Source organism: Cottoperca gobio, chromosome 3 (genome assembly GCF_900634415.1).
Source record: "Cottoperca gobio chromosome 3, fCotGob3.1, whole genome shotgun sequence".
NCBI lineage: Eukaryota > Metazoa > Chordata > Actinopteri > Perciformes > Bovichtidae > Cottoperca > Cottoperca gobio.
Genome location: NC_041357.1, coordinates 26086365 through 26112180, shown reverse-complemented (window position 1 = coordinate 26112180; position 25816 = coordinate 26086365). Strand labels below are relative to the sequence as shown.

General features: G+C 42.5%; 1 protein-coding gene across 2 annotated transcripts; it reads right to left on the bottom strand.

The window, feature by feature from the left end:
• Positions 1-648: 648 nt before the first annotated feature.
• On the bottom strand, positions 649-24894 carry LOC115005799 (RNA polymerase II elongation factor ELL2-like). 2 transcript variants are annotated; one of them, XR_003831989.1, is made up of 13 exons: positions 24683-24894; positions 24126-24173; positions 12437-12564; positions 11264-11427; positions 8468-8712; positions 7059-7183; positions 6616-6727; positions 5943-6426; positions 4772-4823; positions 4281-4452; positions 4113-4157; positions 3462-3734; positions 649-2343 (listed from the first exon to the last, which is right to left on the bottom strand). XR_003831989.1 is itself a non-coding variant. In XM_029427742.1 (12 exons), the coding sequence occupies exons 1-12, from the start codon at positions 24818-24820 to the stop codon at positions 3624-3626; spliced, it is 1824 nt and encodes a 607-aa protein (XP_029283602.1). In that variant the 5' UTR covers positions 24821-24894; the 3' UTR covers positions 649-3623. The 2 variants fall into 2 exon arrangements, 1 of the variants encoding a protein (XP_029283602.1); XM_029427742.1 differs by having other exon boundaries at positions 649-3734.
• Positions 24895-25816: the final 922 nt, after the last annotated feature.

The window sequence follows — 25816 nt, the reverse complement described above, 5'->3', positions numbered from 1 at the left end:
TTTTTTTAATGTATGTAACTGTAATATTGTATTTGTTAATGTGTAGGACTATGTATGAGTACAAATGCATGGGTGCATGTTTATTTATGGTATAAATATATATTATTTTTATGATGTACAATCATGTACGGATATATTTCTATTTTTAATTATTAATGTCAATTATGCTTCTGTTCACTTGTTGACTGTGAGCGTGAATGATAATAAAAACACTGAAGAGCCCTGAAGCTTATTAATTTTTAGTGAGTTAACTGTATCTTTTAATAAACAGCAAACGAGAGAGGTTAAGTATTTTGAGTTGAAAATACTCTCTAATAAGGCCCTTTATATAAGGATATATAAATTGTAACTAAAGGTTTTATTAATGAAACTAATGCTGTATATAAACATTAGAAGCCATTAATAAGAACAACTTCTGGGTTGCCAGGTTGTGGAAAATCCTTCTGGCCCTTTAAACTTTATCCCTTTTATTGGCTAATAACTTAGAAATGTTGGGTTTCAGGGTGTTTTCTCCCCAGAAGAGGTCCATTATAAAGCCTCCATGATTTATTAAAGAGCTAGAAAGACCTTGCCGTCAGCGGATTTCTTCACAACCTGGCAAACAGATCTATAAGGCATTAGTAAATAATACAATATGATACAATAAAATCACTTTGATGTATTTATTCTTTTGAACTTTGCACAACAGGACAAGAGAAAGTGTACATTTGTGAAATGCAGTTCATAATGAAAACTCTTATCTGACTCCAATGGGACTAAGATGAGGCTTTCCCTTCAGCAGGAATGCAGCACACTAAACAAAACACCAAATGTGCTGTACACACTGGTGCCTTGTAAATATTCAACACCAGTCCCGAAAAAACAAACACCATATGAACTTTTTTTTGTAGCTTGTGATTAAGACTTGCACAGAAAGAGACAGACAAGCAGAGAATAGAATTCATTTTGTGATTTTGGAAGAAATATTCTGTCTTCAAGACCAGTGACTCTTCAATTAACCACAACTATACCTTTCGCCCGCTGAAACGATCAAATAATTAGCAGCCGCTACCTGAAAGTGATGGGAGTACTGTCATTTTATTTAGTTTGTGCTTGAAATATACGAGAAATCTCTTTTGACAGTCTTCAAATCAAACTGCTCAATATGCTCAGAGCTGAGTCAGGTGGGAATATCAGACACAGCAAGTGGTATTTATCATTAAATAAACACCGGACCAAATATCTCAGTGATGATTATGAAAAACAAGAGTACCAGAAGGACAACAAAAGCAACTGATGAGTAAGCTAAGCCATCATAGCCAATCAAACTGTCCATTAAACCATTTTCAAATTACATCATCAAATATTTCCTCCAGTAATATTCAAACGTGTTAGAAAGCCACTGTTGGCATTAATGTGAACAGTGAAAGTTTAAATGTAGCAGCTATGAGAAATATAAGGCAGATAACAGGTGTGTGTGTGTGTGTGTGTGTGTGTGTGTGTGTGTGTGTGTGTGTGTGTGTGTGTGTGTGTAATGACTCTTTGTTGATATTGGCAGTTTGAAGATTTTGTCCTAAAAAGTGTAATTAAGGCTTCTACGTCATTAACTGTTAACATTCAGTACAAAAGCTGTAACCACGAAGAACTTTTACAATCTGAATGGAAATGTTACTAACCTGCTGTGTCCCGACTTATTTTTTTAACTGGGTTTAGTGCAAAAAAACTGAATTGGGCACTGATTATTAACTGGAAACTTAAGGTGTTTGAAATAGTACCACAACTGGTTATGATTTCGTATTTGACTTTTCCGTATTTCCCTGAAGACCAATTATCTAGGGCTGACTTCCCAATTCAGTGTTGCGTCCATTTTGTATTGCTGTTTGAACGATCAAATAATGCAACAATGCAATACAATGTGGATGCAATACTTTCTACAGTGATTAAGCAAACACCGCTCAAGTGATGGGCGAAGCGGCCGCTAACCTCCCCGCCTCAGCATTAACATATAGAGGACTTTGGTGCAGCTTTAATGGGAGCTTATCTACGTCCCCGAGTTCAATATCCTCCTCACGTTAAAGAAATCTTTCAAAGGCTTTAATGTTGTCAGAAGCGGTTTCCCCCCCCGGGGCAAATGTTCAATCAAGCTTTTCAAATTTGCGGGAAACACAGTTTTTCTGACTTTAGACATTGATGTATCCACAGTGGCTGGGAACATGGGAACATAGGGACTCACTCTCCACAGCTGTGTCAGGTCAGACAGAGACTAAACATATTACATTAGGTAAACCTTTGATCTGCTCACGACTTCTCCCGGCTGCTTGAACCAAACACACTTTGAAATGGAGCAGGACCTGACGCGTCAAGCTGAGGAAAACAACAACACAGAGAGGAGGCTTAAAATAAATACATCAGTAGTTCTAAGAAAGAAAAAATAATAATAATAGAGAAAGACTCTTCTTTCCAGTGGGTTAGAATACTTTAAACTAGACTTTGTGCCGGATTAACAATGTCAGTAAGGGTTTTGGGAAGGAAAATAGCAGTTCCTCACAAAACCTTTGCAGCATTTTGGTCCTTTACCCGTCGCTCTGAAGAAACGGTGTGCTGAATAAATACTTTAAACACAAGTGCATTTGGGAGACAGCGTATACCTCAAACTATTTGAATATTTTCCAGTTTTTTCCCCTCATTGAAATCAGCTGCTTTTCAAAAAGAAGAATATACATTTAGTATCTGCAATATGTCAGGACGACGCTCATGAAACAAGCTGGTGACAACGAAGGTGAATATGACCCCCGACCTGCTCGTATTGCAAAAATAGTCCTAAAAATATATTTCTTTCTGCCAAGGGGCGAGATTATTTAACTTGCTTCCTGTACAAATTCAACATTTATTAATTTATTTTTTACTAAAAATCTAGTTTTAAATATCTTGATGCTTCAAATTAGTCTCGCTCCAAGATAAATGCCTGAAACATGAAGGGAAAGTGCGCCGGGAACAAGTGGAAGTATCCCACGCCATTTACATAATAAGATGTGACGGCTGAATCCGAGTTAAAATGACTTCAAACATCACTTCTTCTTTTTGCACGAGGCTACTTCAATCGTGTATCATGAATGAGGCAACTTTGATATAGAATTGAAACGTACACTGTATATTGAAATATTTAAATTTATAATACAAAAAGAGCAAAAAAAAAAGAGGGGGAAACCTGCCTGGAGCGATGTTTGACTTCGTGTCTAAAACAAAGAGAATAAGTTAAAATCATATTTTCTACCTCGTACATAATCCCATCAGAATGGCTTACACTGACACTGGTTTGAACAAGGCTGGCAAAAACTATCAGGTACATTGTCTGTCATGGCAATTTGATGTGCACAGATGCTTTCCAAGATCTTTTTTTGCCTCTCCTTTGGAAGTCAAATCAAACAGACGTACAAATACCAGAGTGAAATATGCTACTAATATATATCATCAGTGCTCACGGAGTCATCTTTGATTCCAGCAGAGGCAGTTCATGTTGACGTCTGCAGCTTCATCCAACGTCTTTTATATCACTCTCAGGTAAAGACGCTTCATTTGACACCTTGTTTATGTAAAGAAGAGGGTTCAATATAAAAAAAACTGATAAAGGGGGAGATCTAATGCTATGAAGAAGCCCGAGAGACATCGTGGTCTATGATGAGCTGTTTGATGTAGGACAGTTTCTCATGGAGATATTCGCAGCGTTTCTTCTCTTCCCGGTAGCCTGGGAACTTCTGTAAAGAGAGGGGGAAAGCATTTTAATAAATATATTAGCCCGTTTTGTGCACTGCACTAGTTTTCTTAATTAATTGAATTTAATATAGTTTTATATCATTGGCCACTTTACACAAGATTACTTTTCATAAACTAGTTTCAAGTCCTTTTTCTATAAAGTCCAGGTCCTAATGCAGATCTAAGGGAATACTGACGGTCCAGTTATACACGTGTGACACACACACACACACACACACACACACACACACACACACACACACACACACACACACACACACACACACACACACACACACAACATGTTGTGTATTTCAGCACCGATGTGGAGCATGAAACAAATCCAATAACACAACTTAAACCATTTAAATGTTTCTTACCTTACGATACTTGTTGTACTTTTCTAGTATTTGGTCTTCCATTATCTAAATCGAAAGAAAGCACAGCAGCGTTAAATAGTGTAATATTTAATCTAGCTGCATAAAACAATATCTTAGCATTTATTGCCCGCACGCCTCGTATCAAATCATCTGGTTGCATGCACGTACCTTATATTCTCGTGTGCCAGGGGACAAGCTTTTGATCTTGGATCCCAGCTGAACAAACAGGTGAGTTATGGTGGCGATCCGCGAGTGGAGGTCTTTGTATTCATCATACTCTGCACAGAAGTCCTCCTGGTACCTCTCACGCTGCTCCAGACTCATTATGGTGCCGTACGCGCTACAAGGAGACACACAGACAGTTGCATCTTTAATCCCTTAGATTCTCTTCTTGTGCAATACCTCTTTTTGACACAAGACAGCAGCATTGGCATAAAGATACAGGGGTACCCTCATTTATCACCATTGGGGACAATTAACAACAGCAATAAATGCAAAGAAAGAAAAGTAATGTTTGTAACAAGACAAATACATTCTGCCAGCTATAAAGAACTCCTCTTGAGGGAAGGTTGTTTACACCCACTGTTTGCGTTCAACACATATTTTAAAAATTGAAAAGGGTTCACAACAACATGATTTTAAAACATGTTTACACTCACGTCACATAATCCGGCTTCTCCTCAGAGGCCACCGCATTCGTGATGTCAGGATCTGGAATAAAGGCACAGGATAAAGAAGATGATTAAGCTGCAGTTGAGTCAATACAGTCGTCTACAACATGACACTTTGTCATTGTCTGAATGTTAAGCAACGTGTTTTTGTTTTGCAAAACGCAGCATGTGTGTGTGTGTGTGTGTGCGTGTGCGTGTGTGTGTGTGTGCAGACTAGCTAAGAGCTTGTGGGTGTCAGGAGACATATCAGCTTAGAGACGCAAAGCACAGCTCGGGCTGTTGTTGAGTCAATCAGTCACACACTTAGGACTCAAGAGATTGAGCTTCAGGGAGCAAACACAGTCATGCTTATGAGACAATATGTATAAATGCACCAGAGGGCCGTCCGACAAACGGTCGCTGAGTGGACCTCATAACAATCACCACTGGTCATCAGCTCAACGCGTGCGTGTGGTTAACCTGTTTTTCTCAGGCGAGTGTAGAGGAGGAGTTCGCTGCCCCAACACACCCCTCGGGCCGGGTCGTGCTTTAAGATCCTCAGGCTTGAATCAGGTTGTGTTTGTGCCATTTCTTTTGTTTTATTAAGTGCAGAACTTTTAGTCTGTGATACGACAGGAAAAGGCGCACAAAATAAAATGTTATATCTTGTTTATTTTGCGGTGGACATTCAGATTTTTAATTGGTTTTGGGCCACAAACTGCCGCCGTGGCTCAGGACAGAAACTATGTGGGTTCAGTTTTTGGGCCCGATCGCAGCTCGATCAGATGTAATAGTCCGAGAAGCAATTAACTTTCTCAAAGTCCGACCGCCACATGGAAATCAGAAGAAAGAGTTTATCATGAAATATTATTATTATTACAGGTTATTTAGCAGACGCTCTTATCCAGAGCGACTTACATTGAACTAAGTACAGGGACAGTCTCCCTGGAGCAACTCAGGGTTAAGCACCTTGCTCAGGTACCAGGTACACTGGTGGCAGCCCTGGTATTGAACTCCCCGACCTTCTAGTGTTTTGTTTGGAAGGCGTACTACTAGGCCATCACCACCCCAAATATAAAAAGTGTTTACAATTGAGCAACACTCCTCTTCATCACTGTGTTTGTTTCAGGATGTGATCAAACGGTACAAGGGAAATGTCAGTCATAAGAAAAGTACGTACTGTCAAGTTTGTCCGGGTTCTGCTTGAGATCAGGACTCGTCTTGAACCATTCACTGCCCTTGTTGTCTTTTAACCTCTCCCGCTCCTTGTCTTTGTGCTTTTTAGACTTCTTCTTCTTGTACTGGCTGTTGGCGAGCTGCTGGTGAGCGCAGTCAGAGTCGCTCTGTGGTGGTTGGTGGCTGCTTACTTTGGGTTCCTGCTCCCTGCTCTCTGAGACAGGTGTGTCAGAGGGGTTAGACAGTTTGTGCATCAGAGGAAAGCCATTGTGGCCTCCTGGTAAGCCATTTTGGTTACCAGTTTGGTTACTTGTCCGTTGAAACTCAGTCTTTGTGTGGAAACTGGGGTTGAGGGTTGGAGCAGCAATGACGTGTCCTTTATTGTTTAAGAGTTCGTTTACTGTGGGCTGCTGTTGCAACCTCTGGTCCGCAAGTCTTTGTCTCTTAACTGCGAGCCTTTCCAGAGAGTCAAAAGGCACGGGACGTTTCTGTGAAAGGAAGAAGAAAAAGACAAAAATCAACTTTAATATTTCCTTAAAAACACAGAAACAACCTGCAACATACGCTGTCAATGTGATGTTCAACTCTGACCGGCAAACTACGTACAAACCAGAGTTAAACGCAGATTAGTGACTTCAAACATGTTCAAAGTCGAATTAAAAAATATAGCCATTTACCACTGCAGGAGTTTTTGCTGGGCTGTGCTGTAATGTCGTATCCTCTGAGGACTTCACCATCGACCCGTTTGCTGGATTCCTTGACGGGTGGCTGATGTGCGGCTGCAACTTCCTGATACACAGAAAGAACATTTGCAGATGAGACAAAAAAATATTACCAATGTGACATTTACAAACATTCAACTTCCTCTGGAATCAAGTCGTGCAGATTGAGAACTAAAGAAGGAGCGTAAAGATGAAAGGTTGGTTCTGATTGTTGATTAGCACTGAGTACAGAAATGTGTGGGACAGAGAGAAGATGTGGAGGCGAGACTGCCTGCCTCGAGCTGTTGTTGTTTACAACAATCAACACATAAAACCCTAGACAGACCACGCAGATTTGATTATGAGTTTGTTGCATCAGCAGAGATGTCCTTTTGTTTCCGCTTGTGCCTGTGACCCACCTGGCCAGCAGCCTGCTGATCAGCTGCCTCTCTTCCTCGCTGTAGCCCGGCCAGTCCCTCTGCACGTGCTTATAGAAGTCGTCCTTCAGCAGGAAGCTGCTGTCTTTAGGATTCACCTTTGCCACCTAAAAATACAGAAACGGCGTGGTGTTACTTTAAACTCCCATTAAAGTCTTTCATATTTAAAACATGATATCTTAGATGATGTCAAGTAAAGCTGGAGTGTGGGACATTTACATATAAATTAACATTCGTTAAACTTTAATCTTTCCGCTGAATGCAGTGTGTCTCTTTTATCTGGAGCAGATAGCTGCTGCTGCGTCTCCCATACGGTAACGACTGTCACTGCCAGAGGGGGGAGACAAACGTTCTGCACTCCTGCTTTAATGTACTGAGATTTATTTAAATGCGGAGAGATCCTGTCATAAACATAAATGCAGAAACAATGATATATAATAACTTGCCAAATATACATTGGCTAGTTTTGTCAGGAAGTATCCAACATAGTATGAAATCCAAACTTGTGTTATCAGGATAAATCTACAATTGTAGAGATTATCTTTTATTTAGATTTTTCTGTATTTGTAATAAGTGAGATAAAGCAACAGTCACTAACTGGAGTCCTGGATGTGCTGGAAGCGGCACACTCACATTCCTGAAAAGCAAAACCCTTTATCTGAGATTCTGTTCCCAACTGAGAGTCTCGGGCTTTAACCTCCTCTCTAATCTCGTCAGACTGACTTTCTCAGAGGACATCTATCTTTCTGGGGCCTCCTGACAGAGCGACCCGCCCCACTGCAAACACAATCTCAGCAGAGACAATTAAAGCATCGACCTAATTACACACAAGCACGGGCACAAAAACCACATGCATGAACACACATCAACAAGCACAAGGGCAGTAAATACGACACGCGCACACGCACACGCACACACACACACACACGCACACATCTTTTAGGAATTACTCAAAAATGTATACAGGAAAGTCACATAAGGTAATTGTTCCTAAATTAGATCACTTGTTCTATTAAAGCACAGCTGGCCTCTGGTTTCTGTCAGTATAGCATCATATGTGTTTTGCTAGAAAATGGATTTTAACTTTTCAGATGCTGGGTCACATAAACCTCCTAATCGTCACATTCAAGCCTGCAAATGCAGCATTTGTTGCTTTGAATAGAAAGGGTGTTTTTAATGGTGTTGCAAGCTTTTTACAATGTGTTAATTGCTAGCTGCAATACTGTACTGTTTATATACGCCATACGCGTAGGCAGTGTGTAAATGTATATGTTTAATGTGCTTACGTGTACAAGAGATGATTCTGCACGAACAAAACCTCTAAAGGCAACCAATTATGCATGCAAGTGTGCATGGATGCATACACATGCACACACATATGTTCTGTGTACCTCCTCAAGGATGGCACCCAGCTCGGCCTTGTCCTTGGGGTCAGCTCTTTCTCTTTCCAGCCACAGCAGCAGCTCTGGTTTCCTGTAGGGTTTAAGAGCTAAGAGGTGGATGATGCGCTCCCTCAAGGGCTTCTGGGTCGGCGTGGTCATACCGCCGTTCCTCCGATTGTTGGTAGACTGCTTGTAGAAGCTGCTGTCTGACGCAGACAGAGGAGCTGGTCGCTTGTGGAACTTGACACATTTACCTGAACACACAAAGAAGTAGATAGAGATAGCATTATTTATGTTTTGGTATTGCATTGCCAACAAACTCTACACAGTGTCAGAAACTATTTGTTGCCATGCATTTTACATCCAAAACAATTATTTGCTTTCTAAGTCACAAGAAATCTAATCCTAGGAATCTCCTGACAGTTGGAGAGATTTAAACTGAAGCTCATTGGAACTGATTTGTAAGCGCTGAGCAAGAGAAATCTACAATAGGACCTCATTTAAATGTGTCGTGCAAGCTTTAAAAAATAAAGCATTTCACATTTTTATGTAGTCGGTGAAACAAAAGCCGAGATGTAAGAGATGAGAGTTAAAGGCAGCCAGATTTGTTTTTCTTTTACAAGTCTGTCCTTGACTAAAGACATTCTTAGTCCACTAACACTCTTGTTGTTGTTTGATTTAAATCAAATCCATAAAACTGACATTCTCCACAAAGAATCATGCAAAACGTACTACTTTAAATCTCATCACAGACGTACATGTCCTTCTTGGAAATAAGTCATTCAGCATGAAAAAAAGTGGAAAATCGTGAAAAGAAATCTTAGTCGACGAACACCAAAACCACCGATTAGTCAACTAAGAGAGGCTTTACCTGCTCAACGTGAGTCTATGAACTCTTTTAACACTTTATGGAGTAACAGTCTTTAAAACATCCTCTCCCAGCCTTTATCTCTAGCTCACATGTGCATGTTGGCCTGCAGCTATCGGTCTTCAGATGTGAGCAGCCCATCGATCATTGCTTACATCTCCGCTGCAGACAGCCGGGGCAGTGAAAGCTATCTCTCTGTGCTAATCCCATTACAGGTTAATCTGCCCTTTGAAGGTCAGAGTGGGGCAGAGGAACAAGGAAAGAAGGCTTTCCCTTCAACCACAAAATGATGTCCTGCCAAGTGATAGTAACTCTATGCATGATCATTACTCTACTAGCAGCCATTAATTCTGATACAAATACACAGAATGATGTAATAATTATGGAGTTGGTTGTGTGTCAGGAGCTCTGTAGGTTTTGGCGTTCCTGATAACGTGCACAAATGAGCACCGCCTGAGGCTGAAAGGAGAATTTAGAGTGCAGTTATTACATGTTTCCCTATAGGCAGATGTGTTGCTAAGTCACCGACTCCTTAAGATCTGGTGTTACACAATCCTCAGTCTAAATTTGGTCGAAACCACCCAGAGTTTCATCTTGCCTGGAGCTCCAGCACTGACACGGGGGGGGGGGGGGGGGGGGGTCAGAGTCATGCCAAGAAGCAATATTGCATAACAGCAGCAAAGGTTGGAGAAGAGGACTTGCCAGTTCATGTCTCTTCTCATATTATTATTATGTTGTATGGTATAATTGATGAGTAAGATCTGAGGAAACACACAAACACAAACTCTGGCAGACGCTGCACGACATTTGTGGCAACAACAACTTGTCACCTGTGAATTTCTCCTTCTCAGTTTTATAGGTAACCCATTTAAAATCAGACGCTTTTGAAATGTTTGCCAACATTGAGACATTTCTAGCTTGTGGAACCACAATGTAGGAGATTGAAGTTGTTGCTAAAGAAAAACAACTGCCTTAATATTTCATATTCATGAGCCAAATTTTAGAGATACACCCCCCCCATCACTTCTTCAAATAAACTCCACGAATCTTCTACCTCTGGAATGATGGTTAAAGACAAATGCTGCTGATTTTGACCCAATACCAACGTCCATTAGGCCAACAGTCTTTAAGAAAGCCAGACGTAAGAGGATAACATGATCAACAGAGTGTAAAGAAGAAACCGTTTCCGTTAAAGATGTCCATGTATTGAGTTGCAGAGAGATCTACTGAAATAAGCAGCTAGCCCCGGCCCGACCTGTAATACCGCTTGTTCCTCGAGACGTGTGAGGGCGAAGAAGTGCAACTGCTCCGAGGGCTTGTCAATCACGATGAAGGTGCAGGGTTTGTGTACGCTTTAATAGTTTTTATATTGGATTAATTCCAAAGTGTCATAAACAAAAAAGTGTTTTCGTCCTCCCTGCCGCCGAGGAAAAATGCAAAAATGACATTTTGAGTTTTGGGTTTCAGCTAATTGTGTTCTTGCCCTGCTGTTAGTTAGTCATAACTAATGACAAGTATAGATTGTATGGACCCAGTAGTAGAGGTGAAGTGATGCCCCCCCTTTTCCTTGGAGCATGTGGCCGGGCGTAACACGTTGCACCTTTAACAACAACCAAAAGCCACAAATGGTACAAAATAATAAAAACAGGAGACAAGAGTTAGTCTTGCGTGTAAACACGGCCTGCACGTCTGGTTTCATTACACATCCAAATAGGAAAATATCTGGTTTTCAGCTTGTTTTCTCATGTGTGGCAATTATTCCTATTACTTTTATTGGTGCTATTATATTTCTATTTATGTTTTTATATGCCATAATTGTTTCCACATCCAATGTGCCGATCTCTTTCCAAGCGTAAAGCTGTTTGGCCTTTCCCCATGAAACTCTGCAGATGTGTCATCCCCCCCCTGCTCCACAGTGACCTCTGGTCTATTCTTACTTGGATGTGTGGCTCCGGGTTTGATCTCGATGGCGGCGCGGCTCCAGCTGTCCTTCTCCACCTGAGACACCCTCTCACGGGTCATCTGGTAGGAGTCGTCCGTGGCGCACACTGTGATCTTGTCCTGGATGATGCCTTGACCTTCCAGCTGCTCTCGGCCGTCACTGCAAAACAAAAACACAGAGCCATTGAACCGCGGGGCTTTCTGCTAGCTGTACAGTAAACACTGTAAAAACATAGGCTTATAAACTATCTCAGAGCAGCATACCAACATGGACGCCATGCAGAATGAAGTGGCTTTGTGGTAGGAGCCGGCTAAGACAGGGCTATGGTTACTGTATGTTATGTCACAGGCTAGATATAGCTCTTCAGTCCACTACGTGTGAGAAAGCCAGATATTCTAGGTTCAAAGCAGGATAGAGCCTGTGGAAAACCGCCAGCATTAGCTTCACTCCTGCCAGCATACTTGGACACAAGTAAAGAAGTTTGATACATGAACCTGGGCTGCATTGACGCTGATAAATCAAAGATTTACTGTGGTGTGTTTTCATATTTAAAAAAGAAGAATAGGAGCCTTTTTCCCTGATGCCATTTATATTTTCTCAACACAATTATATGTGCAACTACCGATCATCTGTTAAATATGAAAACCAATGTGAGGGCAGAGAGAGGGCAGGATCTTGCCCTCACGCTGTTACGCTGTTTGTCTTGGCTCCAGCAGCTGACTGGAGCCAGAGCCAGTTTTGAGTTCAGACCACAGTTAGTCCTCGGTTTCCCAGCATATCCACTCCACAAACAAGGCATCACAGGTCTCTGTAATGAGAGGGTCAGCCTAGAAATAAACAGGAAATTACAATTGCCCCCATCCTGTGCACAGCAAGCAGTGAGCCGTCTCTCACGATACCCTCAGACACGTGGGCACACAAGAGAGCTGAGCGACTGACGGTCTCGTCTGGGGGTCACACCAACAAGCGGTAGATCCGATCAAACACACGTCACAGATCTGGAACTCTTAGTTAATTAAGCTTCACTTCATTAACTGTATGCAAAACACACTGGCCTTGCCGACCGATGTGGAAAGAAAACATTTCTGGATATTTTCCCCTGGAGCTCAACAGGATCAGAAAAGGTTTAGGATAACATTCTCAGAAGGAATAAATATTAATGAATTACCTCGAAACATATTGATGGATGCAGTCAAAGCTGGCTTGAGGTTGGTCTTTGCTGTCGCTGGATAAGTAGAAGGAGAAGACGCGAAGAGCAGAAGGAGACTCTGGTGTGGGAGCTGGGATCTTGATGTACTACACAGGAAAACAGAAGACATGCAGGTCAACACACATAACGGCAGATGGTTGAAGTTATTGCACAAACAAACAAACAACACAAACCAGGACAGTCACTCATATGTCAAGACTTCCTGTTGGTATAAAGCCGTTGTCTGTATTAAGAGGTTATGTGCATACGTGTCCACATAACACATGACTGAAGGGAAAGATTATATTGTTTCACATTTTACTTCGTCAGTGTTTTTGCTACAACCTTTTGAGTTCATGCATCTTTTGTTATTTTTCAAACTGTCAAACTTATTTTAGGGAAACGCCGAGGGAAGCTCTGCTGCCAAATGCACTGTAGCCAAAAGCACATGGTTGCAATCATCATAAATCAAAACGGTTTTTTCTTCATAACTTAACAGCTCATTGCAAAGAACACTCTGACAAATGTAGTTAAAAAGGTCCTACAAGAAATACTTTACCCTAAAACGACACTGGAAGTGTAAAAGCCCGCTTGTATCTACTAGACATCCCTGTTTATTGTAACAACCAGCATACGGACACTTCACAAATGTCTGGAGGCAGACCAGTAGTGGGACTAACATACACATAGCTTGTAAAAGGAAAAGGTTACATGGCCAATAAAAGTCAACATATTTATCCTCTTGGGAGCACAAATGTATTTTACAAATTTAATGACACTGTCGTGTGCGCTGTATTAAACTCTGGCTTGATGATGGCAGAAGAAGAAGAAGTGATTCATGCAGAGGAGCATGGATGTGCTTTTTAAATGACTCCTTGTGTTGAAAGATTGTTCTGATGGTAACACAAGAGGAAAGGTCAGGGGTTCACCGAAACCTCAATGTCCTGAGGAACCTGAATATCCACAGAACAATCGTCTCAAAAAACAAAGAAGCCCCCCCCCCCACACCCTATTGTTTGTTTATCAAAGACGAGTACTGTCTGATGCACGCTCCTCAGAGTTTGGGAAGAGCGTATTGAATCCAGATGACACACATGCGAGTCTTACGTCAGAGTGCAGGAGGATAGTACACGCATGACCTAATCTTTGTCAGCGGGGAAAATCTGGGAGATAATGAGAACTTGTGAAAACGTAGTTCAGAAACACACTCGCTTTACATATAAATATCTCACACACACACACACACACACACACACACACACAGACTTTGTGCCGCTCTGTAACTTTAAATAAATCTCCTTGGGTAAACAGTGTTTTTAAGAGTCCGCTCCACTGAGGCGTCCATGAGATCTCCTGGCAGACTCAGTGGAGCGCAGCAGAGCCAAGGCTGCAACCTCCAGGGCAGACAAATGCACACACGAACACACACACGAACACACACACACACACACACACACACACACACAGAGAGACATATAATAACAGATCAGAAAAAATGAGGATCAGTAAGAACATACGCTGATTTGACCACTGAAGAAGACGTAATTGCACGTTTGAATTCTGAAATACTTTACACTACTTTACTGGTATTTTCGTTCAGCTTTATGGGAAATGTGCAGCACGACGCTACAGAAGCACTACGAGGGCACATGAGTGAGAGTAAGAGACGCAGAGAGAGACTCTAGCTAGTCAGGAACTACAGTAAATATAGCAAGTAAGTTCAAGTTTCGAATGAAAGGTCCACATGCAGAGGAGATCCACACACTGTCATCACAAGTATTTTCTAAAATGTGGCAGCGAGGTCAGCATTTTCCCAGCAATCCCATTCTTCATGCAGCTGTGCCATCTTGTTTGGAGGTTAGAGAAGCAGCTTTAAGTGTTAACTTATCATGGGGGATTTCCTCTACTTTCTACCCACCTGTGTGCGTGTGCGTGTGCGTGTGTGTGTGTGTGTGTGTGAGTGACAGCTCAACTTCAGCCGACGACTTTACGGTTTTGGTTTCAATCTCACCGCTAACGTCATAACGTTCTTCTCGGCAAAGCTTTAAAATCCCACCGTGCACTACCTGCACAGAACAAAGCACTTAGCGACGAGAGAGACGGAGATTTCCCTCAGCAGTTGGATATATAGTCGCTGATTTCATTTCACGGCTCGTACTCTACTGTAGCTCTACCAGTGCATCGGCGTCCTGGTATGAAGACGCCCGACAGAAGACAATCCTCAGCTTGTTTCATTGAAGTGATTACAATCATTGTCTTAATGAAAACAAAAGAGAGCAGAGCTGCAACTACTACACACAAATCTTTTTAGTAATTCTTATGAAATAATTGCAGAAGATGCCGTTTCATCCTGTTAAATATGGAGATTTCCTGCTTTTCTCCATTTTAAAACCATATTAAAATTAATATCTTTTTGTTTTTTACTGTTTTCTGAGATTATAAACAATGAAAATAATCCTTATTTGCAGCCTTAATGATTAAACTGTTTAAATCATAGTTGGGAGGTTTTTGACCCTGACTCTGTATAATAAAAACTTTAATGAGTGTGTGTGTGTGTGTGTGTGTGTGTGTGTGTGTACAGCGCTGTACTGTAAGACTTTAGTTTGACAGATTTGCATTTATCTTCACATGCTGCAAGTCGTCACTTTAACTGTTTTTTCAAATTCCATTTCTGCTTCAAAAAACAGAAAAGGTAACACACACACACACACACACACACACACACACACACACACAATGAACCCGCAACATGAGAACAAATGTTTGAAAAAGATTACGTTTTCAATCTAAATGAACAGTTTAGTGAACGCTTGCGCGGCCATCGCTCAGCAAGGTGTCCCTTTCTTTCGGCGCCGTCTTTAAAAGTCACATCAGATGTTTTGTGCAACAAAGCAACACACACGTTGGCTCTCTTCTCTTATCAGCCCCGCTGCACATGTCTACACACGCAGGCTTTCATCACAGGAATTTATACAAACTATAAACGACTGAGCTCCGAAAGATTCAATCCAGCTTGCTTGTAGCGTGTTTGTCGTTACTTAAGTTTGAATGCGTCTATTTCAGGATTAGTTCATATATGCCTGCTGCTCATCCATTCAATGATACACACTTAAAGCCTAATGCTGGATGTGTCATTGTTTGTAACAGACCGAGGAGAAAAACATGTTGTGATCACATCGGCGAGCTCACCAGAGGGGTCATTTCTTCTCACCATGAGTCAGTTTTGTTAACATTTAACAAGACGATAAAAGCACTTAATGACCACTTAGCCATACCCCTTAACTATATACTAATACAGTTCAAAGCCTTGTTAGTTCAACAACCGATGTGCTGATAAAAACAAAGAAGGTGATATATACACAAAGGTCACAGTGTAATTACTGGCTCATCTTTGTCACTCAAGTCATTTTACACCTACAGAATGTGTTTAAGTTATCCCCCACACACACACACACACACACACACACACACACACACACACACACACACACACACACACACACACACACACACACACACACACACACACACACACACACACACACACACACACACACACACACACACACACACACACACGCTGTGAAACCTTGAATCAGTTGTGAAACCAGAGAAACAGCTGGCAGGCAGAGCTTCAGAAACCAAAAGTTTCACATGCTGCACAGGGAGGTTTCAGATGATCCAATCCCTGCTAGTGTTTAAATGATCAGCCGATAAATCAGTTCGCTGACACACCAGAAACTTAATCACAAACATCGTTATCAATAATCTTTTAAAAGTTGCTCGCAGTGACAGACCCGCTGAGAATTATCGCCACACCTGCTAAACTTCAGTTGAGCATATTAGCATGTGGCCAAGTCCAGCTTGTGACCGCGATCGCACCGAGACTCGTCGCCTACGGATGTGGCGGCTCAAGCCTGGTGCGCAGGCCTGCGTGCACAACCATCAACTCTTCAATGTCAGTTTGTCGGTCAAACAAGCAATGAAGAGGTCAAATTGACATCACATTCATCCTTCCTACAATTACAATAATCGCTAGTTGCAGATTTCATCTCCATATCCCAAAAGGACCCGGCATCCCATGAAATGAAAGGTTCACCGTGTACCCAGCCCATGCTGCGCACGTGGATCACAGCCCAGACATATGGTGAAGATCCTTAACGCTTGTTTTGAATTCCACTTCCTGTGAAACCCAACGTTCACATGCTGGGAGGTATTGAGAAAGTACGCCTGAGTAATCTGGACACTTGCCACTTCACAGGAACATCGTGTGAGAAGTAAGTTCACACATCCCTCTTTGGAGGCCGCGTGGAATAGCAGATGTAAAGCACTTCTAGGTGAAATGTTTGAACTCAAATGTAATGCTTAGCAAAGCCTGCGCCACTCGGTCAGTGAGGAGCTCACATCTTCCTCCACAGTAACAACAATTAATAATATATGGAGTCTGTGCGGTGTGCCGTCACAGGATTCCAGCTGTTGCACAAATGCCCAGTCACGCATCGCACCCGGGAGCCCTGGCTGGCATTTCTCCAGTGGTGGCTGCTCAACTCGTATGACCTCCGTGGGCAGACTTCAAGACCCCCGCCGGTCAAACTACAACAAGCACTCTCGTTCCCAGGCGTTGGGGGCCCGCACCAAAGTCTGCTGCATTCTCCTGAGAGGCACACATGGCAATTCAAACACAGAGAGGCGCTCTTACAAAAGGACTTGGCCCTTAAAGAATTCAACTGACCATGAATAATGAAATATTTATTGTCTTCCTTTCAAGTAAAATATTCAGGGAACTTGCGGGTTTGCTTCTGATCTTTGTGGATTGAAGCAAAGCGAGAAATGGAGCAACAAAACAAGAATAAATAAAGTTAGCGAGATGGTAAAGTGTAAAATAAACTTGTTAGCAACGGTCCATGATTAAGAAATGTATATAAATATTACACTACACATGGCAGTGACTTATGACCTCAGTAATGCTCAGTGACCCAGAGAGACCGAAAGGCAAAGAGGCGAAACTAGAGAAGCGCGCTTTAAGATATAATGCATTCTTTTAACCCAAACCATGGCCCCCGTTGTCGACCCCGGACGAGCCAGTCTTATCCCTGAACCTGCCTCTTCACACTCCCCATCAACGCAGCTCGGACAGTCTCGCAGTGGTTGTTCTGTCTTTGTTAATATTTCCTCCTCCTTTTCTTCATCAACAGAAAATAAAAAATAAAAAAATCAAGCCATTCCCATTTTGGTTCTGCCATCAATCTCTCTCGAAGGCGTACGTCATGTGTGTCCATCTGTCCATCTGACAGAAGGCTTAGTCTATATGCAGATGTTGGGAGTGCACATAAGAATTCAAGCGACTCACACAGATGAAATGAAATGTCACCGTTTTTAAATGCTGGCGTGACCAAGTCTCCAGGAGAGAGGTGTCAATCAATCAAACACAGTCCTGTGAGGAGGCCTACTCCGCCTCATTAAGGTAAAACCCATGTGTGTGTGTGTGTGTGTGTGTGTGTGTGTGTGCTCCACTTTAAACACGATCCACAGTCCACAGAGGCAAATACATACCAAACAAAATCCTACTTCCTTCGCAAATGGGCGACTCGTTGCGTGAACAGTGTTCACTTGAACGTGAACAAGATGCTCCCTCACTTTCACACCTTACCTCAGGCCTCCAACATTTCCAGTCATGATCTTTCTATATTAATTATGTTGAAACAAATGTAAAAGACATTTAAACGTTTCATCCCCACCAGCTTATGAAAGAGAACGTGGCAGCAGCAGCTTTAAGTTTTACAGGCAGCTCTGAATGTTCTTCAACTGTGTCCCTGCATGTAGGTGTGTGTGTCTGTGAATGTATAAAAGATTAATGTAGCACATAAGCTGTGTGGTAACATATAGGAAACATCAGCACTACAGTTAGTCTTTAATGTTTATCAACTTTCTGCCTCTCTGTAAATAAACTCTGTTTAATAAAAGCAGCAGAAAGCAGACTAAATGTGCCACAATAATTAGAAAGACAAATAATCACTCAATGACCTCAGTGATGTCATTGTTAACTGGGTTAGGTTAATCTGTTTACATACCTTAATGTGGTTCAGATCTAATTATCAGTCTGATCTTTCACTTTGGTTATTTTGTTTTCACTGTTTTATGGAACCTCAAGCGAAGATAATTTATGACTTTCAGATCAGATTTGAAATTTCCTCGTGACAAACACTTAACATGTGACACAGAAAACTCTGCACAATAAAGTAATGACAGTATGTGTGGCGACAGTATCTTGATGAGCCACAGTTCACTCTCTCGACCGTCATAAAAGCCTTGAGACGCAGGACGGGAGAGGCTCATTTTCCTGGCTTTATCAAACTATAAAGTCGTTGAACAAAAACTGTGAGAGACTGCTGTCGGTGCACAGGGCTTATGTTTCCTGCTAGCTTTTGGTTGAATGTGGGGTCTGGGTGTAGATCTCATTCAGGCTATTGTTTCCACATCCTCTGCAGCCTGAGTAATGGCCTTCTGAAAACAGGCCGTCTTTTGTTCTGGCCTCCTCGGCTCCAGAGTGGGATGCCATGGCACTGCTTCCCCTTTCTGGTTGATAGGAGGACAGGGAGGAGGTGCAGGAGGAGGAGGAGGGAGTGAAACCTGTCGCCACCACCGCTATCTGTTATCAGCAGGAGGCAAGTCACTGTAATGCAAACTGCATGTGTGTGTGTCTGTGTTAATCCAGCGTGAGCAAAGAGAGGCTCAGCTCCAGCTCCTCTCACCAGGGTGTAATCAGCATTACTGCCACTCATAAGGCTGAGGAGGGAGAAAGGCTAAAGTCTAGCCATCAGCCAAACATCTCCACCACTGGCTTAAACACACACACACACACACACACACACTCACACGCACACGCACACGCACACAACTTCTCATCATCTCATCACAAACAAAAGAGACAAATCGTTCCCAGGGCCACAAGTTGACACATGCCATTTAAGAAGAGCCCCCTCCACAATGGAGGACAGCGATACAAAACACAATGTGTGTCTGTGTCTCCGGCCGAGTGGCGAAACAAGGGAGGGCAGCAGAGAAGGAGAAGGACATACAAAGAGAGAAACTAGAGATTTGGCGTGTTCTTGTGTGTGTTTATGATCCTGCAGTCAATGTTTGGAGCTATACACTGTCTTCTTCTTCTTCTTCTTTCTTCTTCTTCTCTTCTTTACTGAGCTCCACATGCTGGCACTGGGTGATTAATGCGGCTGCCTTTAGTGGGAGACAGTGCATGTAATCAAGCCCCAGCCTGTAATCGCCTTCCATTTCTTTTCATTTGCAGTTTCTCAAAAGGGACAGAGCTGCTGCCAGAGCTGCATGCTCCAGTATTTGGGAGAGAGGAGGTTGGGCATGAAGGAGGATGAGGGAGGATAGGAAGGGTGCTGTGCCATAAGCATCCCCCAAGGTTTCCCCCCCTCCAATGCCAAGAACGATACGTCTCTGGCAGGTGCCCGAGGGCCAAACTGTCAGCTTCAACAAATTGTGGGTCACTGTGTCTGACAAAAGCCCTTCCTTCTCTCCTCCAAAGCTAGGTGGGTTCTTCCATAGCAAGCTATGATTCCACACATGCAGGGCCATACCACGACACACATGTGGTGGTGGGGGGGGGACAAGTGGCCTTTTATGCCTCATTAGCTCACGGTATGGATTTTCACATGTGGGAATTAGATGGGACACGTTCCTCAGCGAGCCAAGATGTGCTTCATATCTCCAAGCTGCTTAATCGGCCAGAGTGCACATTTTTCTAGCGCTGCTGCTGGATCTCAGAGGGCCGCTTGTCTTCGCCTTGCACACACACGTTCGCTAAATAAATATGTAATCCGACCGGTGCACAAGATTTGTATTCTTGGCTTTTCAGAAAAAGTAGCAAGCCTTAAACACCAGTGTTTAAAACATCATAATCCCTCAACAATTTCCCCCTTTGTGGGCGCGCACACCACACACACACACACACACACACACACACACACACACACACACACACACACACACACACACACACACACACACACACACACACACACACACACACACACACACACACACACACAGAGACATGTACAACAGTATACTGAAGAGATTACTGAAACGCAGTGAAGGCTCTTTCACAATGTGAACACATGCTTACATTCTTAATTGCCCTCCAGTTAATAATGTGTTAAGTACTTTTTAATATTATGTTCCAAGATGATTTATGAATGTCTTAAGAGAGCATTTTCACGGCGCTTTATATTCTAGTGATTATCGGCCAGTTTCTATACCTATGCTTTTCATCATTCAGCTTTTACTGCACTGGAAGTAACATCAGTGTTAAGAAAGTCTAGACTAGAAACATACATATTACTTAATGTCTATGATGGAAGATGTTTGCAGTGTTTCAGTCTCCACTTCATTAGATCCACAGCAGGGAGGTTTCTATTATCTATGTTGACATTGGGCACAAACAAACCCTGAGGGCAGGCCACAACACATCTGGGCTGACTGTACTCCATCCAATATGGGTGATCCAAAGAGGGTGACAACACACAGCCTGCATTCCCCCGCTCATTGTTATTCAAATCAGAGGAGACAACACACAATCAGAGGGGGACTCTGGGGATCTCAGCAAAGGCAGCGTAAACACACACAGACAAAAAACCTACACTCCAATACACAGATACTTATAGGAAAGCAAGTGCCAGCAATTCTCTCTCTCTTTCATACACACAGGCAAGCCAAACACACACACACACACACACACACACACACACACACAGGGTCCTCATGGGATCCACTCGGGTCCTGTCAGGCTAAAGACTGCTGCACAATGGGCAGAGAGGACAGGACAGGAAAAAGGGAGGTGGGTGGGACATGAATAAATCATGCCTTTAGGCCTCACAGGGCCCAACATAAACACACACACGTAAAAAAATAACCAGCCACACCCACGTGATAGCAACAAATGCAGGCATATAAACGCATACAATTGCGCAGGATGCAGTGAGTCTCTCACACACACACACACACACACACACACACACACACACACATACACACACACACACACACACACACACACACACACACACACACACACACACACACACACACACACACACACAGAGAGAAAAAGAGGAACTCCAACCTGGGAATGGGAAAGGAAAATTAGCAGGGCAGAGAGTTCATGTTATCTGCCTAGCTATTACTGCAGCGTAAGTGCCAGCATTACACACACACACACACACACACACACACTCACACACACACACATACAAAAACACACATGCATGAATGTCTGAGTCAGGCAGACAGGGAAAGCTAACGCAAACTGAAGTCATGATGCCTCACGCTGTAATCAAGCGCATTATGGCTCCTGTAATCACCTCTAAACATTCATTTGGCCAATAACTTTAGCTCTCAGTGCCACATACAGGGAGCGGTGTGAAACTCCCTGCAATCCCTCAGACATCACAATGACAGCAGTGGTGCAAAGTAGCCACGGGATGATTATCCAGGCCAAAAGTAATTGCGATTCACAATATTATGCCGCTAATCATCAAAACATGGCACTAAAACACACTGGAATCTCTTTACCTTACATTTAGTACAAGAAACAAATATGTTTCATGCATCACAGATAGGACTCCACTGCATGCGATGAATAAATTAAAAAGAAACATTGTGCAAGTCTGTTCTTTCTTACATGAATATTCCTGATCAAGTCACTCGTGAGGATATTCAGGATTATCTCGATTCTCGATCAACTTATTGCGAGTGTTTTTTAAAATCGCAATCCACGATGAAATCCTATATTGTCCCATCCCTTGTGCGAAGATGGACAGTCATGGTGTGAAACACACTATTTAGTACAGCACTCAACACATTTGAGTTCTTGTAGAGAGAAAAATACCTACCAAATAATCAATGTAATGTGTTTAATGTCCTTTCTTCTATTCTAACAGGTGGCATTTCACTCGTGCATATTGTGCCAGTGAACTACCCATCCTAAATCAACTAGATGAATGTGTCTTTCTTTCATTTACAGGTACATTAGTTTCTCTGATACAAATGGGACTGAATTCTCTCATGAAGCCAAGCCGTATGGTTTCCTACTTCTCAGCCCCCACAGTTCAGTGTGTGAGCTGTGAAGCTGTGGATTCGATTTGCAGCTTTTCTTCTCATTTAATGCAACACATATTCCTGTCAAGGCCTCGTGCCTTTGCAGTCGGGATCTACAGAGCTAGAAAAACAAAAACATCAGCTGACCAACTGACCTCTGACCTCCAACACTTGACCCGGAGGAGAGCACTGCTTCTCAGGCAGACAGTCAAGTCGTGACAATTTGTGCAGGAACCAAGTTTGGAGATTATAATAAGACAGCGCCACCAGTCATATAATAATAGTGATTTGACTCCCCTCGATCCCTCTGGGAAGAAATAGTGCTGGGTATTGGCAATATGATAGACTACGTATCATAATGAAGGGGTCATAGTATTAACAAAACCCCACCATATGCACACAATGTGAGTACAACAGTGTGGATCTGCTTTTGCCTGTATGAATGAAAACTATTAACTAAAAATCACGAGTGTTTTTGAGAATCCATACAGTATTACAAAACATAATATTGCCGACGAAGAAACGGTAAAAGATTCAACTTCTAAAATGCACCTCAGTGCCTCAAGTTTAGACTAAATAGTAGCAACACACACTCCAACACCACACCCACACTTACAGGTTTTATCCAGTCTGTTAACCACACAAGCCCCCTTTACAAACTCACCACCACTCAGTTCCATGACAGGAAGGGAGTTCCAACTCTTTTCAACTAGCCCATCCAATTACAATTGACTGAATAGTAAAGTAAGTAAAAGTATTCCCCAAGGACACAGCTGCTCCTCACTATAGTCAAAACACACACCGTACAGGCTACACACTGCAGATTATGGTTCAGTTCAGAGTAGCAGAGAATTACTGATGCATGAGTTTCAAACATTACATGCAGTGAATACACACATTTGACCAAATGGAGAATAAAAAAAAGGTACAGAAAGTGAATCTCTGTCACTGAATGTGCCTCATTTGACTTAAACTCCTCTCCCCACTGCAGAACTTAAGACTCTGTCAGTCTCCCATCATTTTCCCAGCGCCGCTCACCGACCTAACAAAGCCTCTCCACAGTCACCAGCCTGACCCAGTAACCTGCATGCCTCTTAACTGCTGGAGACGACCGGCTATAAGCTCCCACTGCTGCAGTATGGAGGGACGTGTGAGTCAACAGCAATGTGTGACGAACAAAAGCTTCTTTGAGGTTGAAGAATTTTAGCAATTATGACACTTTAGGCACACTTTCTTGTTTAAAAATACATTTAACTGCACTGCATGTGTAAAAAAAGCCCAACCAGGCACAAGAGCTGAACGTTAGCAATAGCTATAAAGTCTGTTTGCATCAGTCTCAAGCTCTGTATCGCCCCCTATCAAAAATAATTGTGTTGCATTCTTAAGAAAACCATCCATTTAAACATTTGTGTATGCAGATGAATATCACTTGGTGAAAAAAAGAAATGCAATTTTATCTGCTTGTACTTTATTGCTAGATTATATTTAAGAAGATAACACTTACTGTGCACATTGCACAATGAGCTAAAACAAAAAATAAACTTACCCCTTGGTTTCCTTTGAAACAAATTGATGGTTCACTTGGTAACGACCCCTGCAATGAGAGGAGGACATTTATTGTGACATAGATGCACATATTCATAGAGCTCTGTAGTCTAAATTAGGCCAGTAAACTAAATGATGCTGTAATGGGTTTACATGCAAGTTAAAGTTACACAATCAATTATGCCTGTGTGCTGTTAATGGTCTCTACTGGAGCTAAGTATGAGCCTTGGCTAGTTGTCAATTAGAGAACTTGGCAGACTGCGGTCTCTCTGCTTTACTTTGAAGCAGCAGGAAGGTTTCCCAGCAGCTGACGGGCTCGTCTTTCCCGACAATGTTACTCAGCGATGCAATTCATTCCCAGCGTAACTAGTTCGAGTGACTCTCATTTATTTATGCATACTCCAAACTACGTTATTTTAAAAAACAGAAATACAAATGTAACAAAAGTCGAACAATTTTCGAAAGCAAAAAAAAAAAAAACTTTATGAGGAGTGAATTCATCTCCAAACACGCACGCGCGCACATACAAACACAGAAACAAACAGGAGGAAAAGGTACCTTGAGGTTCTGGTAAGCCTCCAGCGCTCTGATAGCCGTGTCCGTGAGCTTGACGTGGTACAACGTCCTGTTGGGGCTGTTTTTGTTATTTTTTCCACAGGAGAGACCGTAGTGGTGCTCCTGTCTGAGCGAAGCCATCGCTGGCTTTTCTCTCTGCCTGCAATTAAAGCTGCTTTCCTCTCTCGGCTCAACACCTCTGCCTGGACGTCACGTGGGGGCGGGGCCACGCGACAAAAGCACCGTGAGCACAGACTGTATACTGTACCACATTTATTCATGGGCTGTAGGCTATATATACGGATTTACTCTTACTAGTAGAATAGTCTTAACTACACAATCCATTCTTACTTAAAAGTATAGAAATCATAAATGTTTCTTGGGTTGTCCTAAAAACAAATCATCTGTAGGGAATAAGATTTATATCTTCCTTCTTTTATGTTAAAGCTGCACCATTATTTTTAATACAATGGGTCAACTATCTATGTGTCATGTCAAAGGGCTGATGACAGACTGCAGTTTTAGCATTTCAGCGTCATTCAGCGGACTTTAACCTGCCAGATCCCTAGTACGAAGTCGTTATGATGTTCCGATTGAGCACATGTGAGAAGGGAGCTTGTTCATTGTCCGGAGAATGACGTTCCATGCCACTGGCTGAAGAATACAAACATCCAAGAGTGAAGAAGAGAAGTCATTTGCACGAAGACGGCTGCGAAAATGTCGAACTGGAGAGACGATGAGTTTTCGGGGGACTTCTGTCGCTAAGGGCCGACATCGAAATCATCGGACAAATTCAAGGAACCGCAAGAGACTTGGTTGTTTATGACCAAATCACGAACCTGCTACATGACCGAGGTGTTTTTGCGTCATGTCCTGTCTCCTGCATGCTCTAGCCAGGCGCCTAAACTAAACAGAGTATTTCCAGCAGGTGAGTACGCGTCTGATACGGACAATCTTCTGTCTGAAACTCCAGACAATGTCCGGACCTGATTCTCCTAGAGCATTTAGCTGCTAAAGAGCGATGTCTTTTTCTTGGTGGAGACCAAAACAAAGCTAAAGAGAAAGTAAATATTGAATTTACAATCAGACAGAGGCCTGCCATTTATTAGAATCTCCTTGTGCAAAACCTGGAACACG

Bases quoted from the DNA above. Each gene is read 5' to 3' on its own strand.
- LOC115005799 (XM_029427742.1), bottom strand. From the start codon at position 24,820: ATGGCTTCGCTCAGACAGGAGCACCACTACGGTCTCTCCTGTGGAAAA. The intron at 6,427-6,615 runs GTAAATGGCTAT...TTCCTTTCACAG, and splicing joins CAGCAAAAACTCCTGCAGTG to AAACGTCCCGTGCCTTTTGA. The intron at 4,453-4,771 runs GTGAGTGTAAAC...GTCTCCTTGTAG, and splicing joins GAGAAGCCGGATTATGTGAC to CGCGTACGGCACCATAATGA.